At 47.2% G+C, this 6,126-nt stretch overlaps 1 protein-coding gene across 1 annotated transcript; it reads left to right on the top strand.

The window, feature by feature from the left end:
* The first annotated feature begins 1,482 nt into the window (after positions 1-1,482).
* On the top strand, positions 1,483-6,126 carry LOC115169660 (uncharacterized). The gene is made up of 5 exons (XM_029725516.1): positions 1,483-2,200; positions 2,314-2,376; positions 2,503-4,698; positions 5,169-5,774; positions 5,985-6,126. The coding sequence occupies exons 1-5, from the start codon at positions 2,041-2,043 to the stop codon at positions 6,017-6,019; spliced, it is 3,060 nt and encodes a 1,019-aa protein (XP_029581376.1). The 5' UTR covers positions 1,483-2,040; the 3' UTR covers positions 6,020-6,126.

The raw sequence follows: 6,126 nt of genomic DNA, 5'->3' as shown, positions 1-6,126 counted from the left end.
GGGTCTGGGGCCCCCTGGCTGCTGGGTGCCCCAAGCGACTGCTTATGTCTCTTATGCCTGGAACCGGTTCTGTTGATGGTCATTGGCTGATTTCCTCAAACTAAAATATGTTACAACATTGTTAATAGTTTTTAATCAGTGTATTGATATTTAAAGGGAAACATACAAACCCATTCATATCAGTGTAAATGCGTAACTTTACTTTATTTCAATATTACTAGCTAAATTACATTTTCCTTTTGGCACTCACTTGTAGGTCTACTCTGCTGTATTTTTATTAGCTGAAAACTGGTTTTCCTTTGTTGAATAGGGGTTTTCTTGTATGTGTATATTTTAAACCGATGGTCATTTTATTCCCTTGATGTGTTTAAGATGCATGTACTGTATGTAGCCTTGTGATTTATTTATGATATTTTTGGAAAGTGACAATGCACATCAATTAGTTTTCATCTGTAGACTACTTTAGTCCCTGGGCAGATATATACAAACATTTAGCTTCACAAACATTTCACATTTAAAAAAAAAGACAGGCCTACAGTAGCTATTAAAAATATCGACTAGTCAGACCATTACTCTGTTCCAGCTGGCTGATAGGCGTTAGATTGCTACTGTTTGGCATAGCACAGATCATTTCCGAACAATTGTCTCAATCAATGGGAGAAGATTTGAAATAGATTAATGGAGCAAAACATTTATTTTATTTAATATCTAACACTTTCTAAATTTAAACAAACCCCCTGCAACTAGACATGGACGTTTAGAAGACATTGGTGGTCTTCCTAGTCGTGAATCGAGGAGTATTGCCAAGTTAATTCTTCGGGATCGATGTCCCTTCCACGGGACGGTTGAGCTAACGTAGGCTAATGCGATTAGCATGAGGTTGTAACTAACAAGAACATTTCCCAGGACATAGACACGTCTGATATTGGCAGAAATCTTAAATTCTTGTTAATCTAAGTGCACTGTCCAATTTACAGTAGCCATTACAGTGAAATGATATCATGCTATAGTTTGAGGAGAGTGCACAATTTTGAACATGAAAAGTTATTAATTAACAAATTAGGCATATTTGGGCAGTCCTGATACAACATTTTGAACAGAAATGCAGTGGTTCATTGGATCAGTCTAAAACTTCGCACATACACTGCTGCCATCTAGTGGCCAAAATCTAAATTGCACCTGGGCTGGAATAATACATTATGGCCTTTCTCTTGCATTTCAAAGATGATGGTACAAAAAAAAGTATGAAAAAAAATAAAAACATGTATGAAATGTATGCATTCACTACTGTAAGTCGCTCTGGATAAGAGCGTCTGCTAAATGACTAAAATGTAAATGTACAAAAAAATACAAAAGAACGGTTGTTCTTTTTCTTTGTATTATCTTCTACCAAATCTATTGTGTTATATTCTCCTACATTCCTTTCACGTTTCCTTTCAAATGGTACCAAGAATAAGCATATCCTTGCTTCAGGTCCTGAAATTTGGGTATGTCATTTTAGGCGAAAAATGACAAAAAGGGGCGGATCCTTATTAAGTTTGGTCGAAAATTCTCTGCTATGCCAAACAGTAAGCTACTTAACCTGTAACTACGAATGGAGCATCACATTAGCCCGTTACAGTATCTTAGTTAGTCTACAGATGCTTTACACTTCAAAGTTAAATACACCTTTGTCGCACTAAGCCAATAGTGATGGGAATTTCCGTTATATTATTGGATGTAGAAATACCGGCATGATAAACTGTCGGATGAGCTATCTGATAGTTGGATCCAATGCTACATAGTAGCAGGCCAACAGTAGGTGTGCGTGACAACATTATTCCGCAGCAACAATACACCGGCCATTATGACGCAATTATTGAGTGAGCATGACCATGTTATCGCTAGTAGCCTTCATTACTGCTCTCAGCGCATTGGACAATTATTGGAGCACATCGATAATTCATTGGACGAGCGCGTTCATTACATTTAGTTAGTAAATAAATATTTGAACGACTTTACTCTTGTGATTTGGAATTTCGTGCGTCTACTCTTGTGTTCATGAGCAGCAAGATGCCTTATCCACACAGAGTGGTGAATATTCCCACGGGATTCAAGGACTTGCTTGAGGGAGTGAGCAAGGCTGTGGTGAAGTATCAACCGGAGAGTATTCCCGCCTTCGCAGCGGTCTTCTTCAATGCGCTTCTTGTCTTCAGAGACGGTAGGCTACGCTGTGCCTGAATCACCTGTAGTAGACTACACTAGACCGATGCATGTTAATAGTTCTAGACACCTTTGTCTATTGACCTAATCACGTTGCATTGTGTTTCACAGAGAAGCCAGGCATGCCTATCCATGAGCTTATGAAAGAATTCAGGGCTACAAAAGGCTCTCATTGTAAGCTACTTAATTTTTCTCATCATCTGTTTGTTGTTGTTTAACAAAACAGACCAATCAATTCTAATCCTATCGGTTGTTGATTTCATGTTGTAAATCATAATGTGCACTTTTGCTTGTTTGCAGTCTACAGGAAGAAGAATAAAGCTGTAAAACCACAAGTACAGCTGCAGGTCACTGTCCAAGGTCCTGAAAGGTCCCCCCATCCCAAGCCAATCCTGGAGTGGGAGGCAGGCCCGTTGCTAATGGAAGCTAGATGTGAAGATGTCAGGGAGCCTTTCTCCTTCATCTCTAGTGACCAGCCCTGCAGCAGCCGAGACATCCAGGCTATGGATGCAGGGGCTTCTATTGACGGTGGCCAGAACGAGTGTGGCCTGCAGGTCTCTGCCACCACCATCACACTGTCCACAGGGCCCATCCCAGCAGATATTGCCCAGGGCCTGGCCCTGTACCGGCGCAAGATTGACCTAGAGTCGTCCCCCCGGGACTCTCCTCCACTCGGGGCTTCTGCCAACAACTCCTGTGCGCGTGTCCGTTCGGCCCTCTTCGAGCGGGTCTCCTTCAGCGAGATCAGCCAGGAGCTGGATGCGGTGCTGATCCAGACTGGCGTGCTCCCATCAGAGTCCCTGATCATCGTGCAGACAGAGCATGTACCTGAGATGATTGTGTTCCAGGTTCTATTGTCTGAGAACGCAGCAGTGGCTCCGCCTCCGTGTGACGTCCCTGTCAGGTCTAAGTGCAGCTGTGCCTCGATGGTGGGCGCCCTCGAAGACGTGATGGCACCATTGGAGGTGGACGGTACATCTCAGCCGAGCTATCCCATCTTGGCATCCATCTGTGAGAGAGCAGCTCCCATGGTGGAGAGACCAGCTGCCATGGTCGCTGAGCCTGAGGAGTCTCCAGCCCTTGAGGTCCACTCTGCACCAGTCGAACCCCAGGAGATGACACCCTCAAGGCCCTCCATCCCAGTGGGAACACTGGAGCTCCCTGTTTCAGCCCCTGCTGTGTCTGACTCCCCTGCCATGGCTGTCCAAGAGGTGCAGATTAGTGTGACCGATCGTCCTCTCGCAGTCATCCTACACTCCCTCTCTGGTGCAACTTCACCATCCGAGACAGCAGAGGATGTGATGCTGGTTCCTATGGTAGTGTCTCCTCCTGAATCAGTCAAAAAGGCGTCGAGAGAGTCCTCTGATCTTCTGTGTCCTCTTCCTGCAGCAACATTGGAGACAGAGTCTGTTAGTGTGATTTGTCCCCCTCCTTCTCCAGTGACTGTGGAGATCCTACCTTCCATTCTGGCTTCTCCCCTTACTGCTGCAACCGTGGAGACAGAATCCTCCAATCGGATTTGTCCTCGTTCTGTGGTCAGCGTGGAGACTGAATTGGCCAATATGCTATCTCCTTCTGCTGCAGAGACAGTGGAGGCCGAATCTTCTGTTGTGACCTGTCCCTATACTGCAGTGACCGACGACTTTGTGGCCCCTGTTTCTGTGTGCCACCCTGTTGTGGCACTAGAAGAGACCGGTGTCCCCAGTGTGCAGCTCCCAGCTCCTGCGCCTGCCTTGACAGAGGAAACTCTGTGCCAGTCTGCTTCACCATGCCTACCCACCCTCACGGCCGCAGGAGAGTCCAGAACCCCCTTCTTGGTCTACCTCCCACTGCCTGCTCCAGAGCTGGCTAAGACCCCTGGTCTGTTGTGCCAACTGGGCCTGGGACCAGAGGAAGCCAAGAGCTTCCCTTTCCTGTGTCTCCCTATTTCTGACATCCCCAGGACCCCAAGTCTTGTGACCGCCGGCCTGGCTCCAGCTCAGACTGCGGCTGTGGCTCCTGCTCCGGATTTACCAAGGACCAACCTCCCTGGAGTGACAGATATGCCCAGGACCCTGAGTTATGTGGCGGCTGGAGCTCAGGAGCTACCACGGCACCAGAGCTATGCGGCTAACACCGCTGAAGTCCAGGAGCCACCGAGGACCCCCAGCTATCTGGCTAACACCCCTGGAGTTCAGGAAATACCACACAACCCCAGCTATCTGAAAAACCCAGCTGTCTTCCAAGATATGTGCTTTATGTGCCCCTCCGTTACCGCCTCCAATCTGTCCAGGAACAATAGCTTTGTGCACTCTCCGGCTGCCATGGCTCCACAGCAGCTGATTAGGGGCCCGTGTATGGTGTCTCTGTACCCCCAGGGAGGGCCTGTGATGGGCCACTGTACTCACTCCCCAGGACAGTGTCCTGCATCTCTGCAGCAGCAGGCTGGCATGGCTCCAATCAACCACGGACAGCAGACCAACACCAACTTCATGCCCATTTGTTCTCAAAGGCCAAGTAAGATATTTATATGTATTCATTTAATGTTCAAACCATTGCACTGTAGTCAATAGATTTTTTGATTTTGTTGTAAAATTAGCAGTTTATTTGTTGGTTCATAGCTGTACACTTAGAACAGGAATCCACATTAGGGGAAACTGTCCGCCTCAGCACCATTGTTATTGTTGTGGTTTTGTGGACGGTGATTTGCGTCGAGCAGTGCAAAATAAAATAATTGCAGTACATATTCTGCTGTTCTATTGCGCTTACAATGATGTCTGAGGGGGGAAAAAACTGTTTGTTGTTTCCAGTAACTTCCTTGTTGTTGTAATATCCCAAAAGGACGTGGCAGTTTCACCATTAAGGATTCCAGCTTTAATTCATCTATAGGTTTTAACTTTACATTAGATGTAATATACTGTGGGATTTTTGTGAGACTGTCATCATGCCTTATAATGTATTTTTCTTCTTCCCCTCTGTCTCCTCAGGCCTGTGTAGCTGCCTCAGCAGGACCAGCAGCCACTGGCGCCTCTGCCACCTGACGCGACCCGAGTCCCAGGGCAGGGTGGGCGGCATGATCTGCCCCTACCAGAACTCCCAGACCATGATGCACTGCAACAGCCTGGATCACATGGCCAACATCCCCATGTACCAGGACTGTGGCCACTACTCTAGCAGCTGCCACCTGCTGCCACCGTGCTCCCAGTCGTCCCACAGCAGCCTGCACACCCACCACATGGAGGAGCCCCGTTGCTCTGCTTACAACCTGGGCACCTCCTTCGTCCAGCCCCAGCCCCAGACCTGCTCCTCCGACCCCCTCTTCCACTTCCCCCAGCAGTACCACCTGGTGGCCACCCCCTCCCAGGAGAGGCAGCAGGCCCTGTGCCCTCTCCAGTGCCCACTGCTGCAGCAGCGCCACAGCTCCCTGCTCTTTTGTGGGCACCAGGGGGAGCTGAGCAGGCTGGGCTCCTCCAGCTGTGTCCCTGCCACCAACCAGAGACAGAACCAGGGAGGGGTGGAGCAGAAGAACAACATCCCCAGCTGCGTATCGCTTCATGACAAAAGATTAGACACAAGCTCAAACAACAATCAAGGTAGCTAAACGTGTTGCCGCTATGAAATGTATGGTTGTGTTTTAGATTTCACTTGGACTTTTTGGTTTATTTCTGGATGAATGTCAGGGCTAGCATCCATGCCTACCATGTGGTTATTATTAAACGTTGAACATATGGCATTAAGTGGTTGAAGAAGCTATGTGTTTTGATGTTATAGATGGACAATGCTCTCTTTTTTTCTTGTCACAGGCTGTGTCATGAACTGCAATCCCCAGGGCAACTAATCCTGTCTTCACATGGGAAGGACCTTATTTTTGCAGTTGCCAATGTCTCTTTTGCATTCTTTTAAACTGATAATGAGGAATAAATATACTTACATTGCATGAATTTC

This window comes from Salmo trutta, chromosome 31 (genome assembly GCF_901001165.1).
Source record: "Salmo trutta chromosome 31, fSalTru1.1, whole genome shotgun sequence".
Lineage (NCBI taxonomy): Eukaryota > Metazoa > Chordata > Actinopteri > Salmoniformes > Salmonidae > Salmo > Salmo trutta.
The sequence above is the reverse complement of the archived record's forward strand: the minus strand, read 5'-3'. Positions and strand labels throughout refer to the sequence as shown.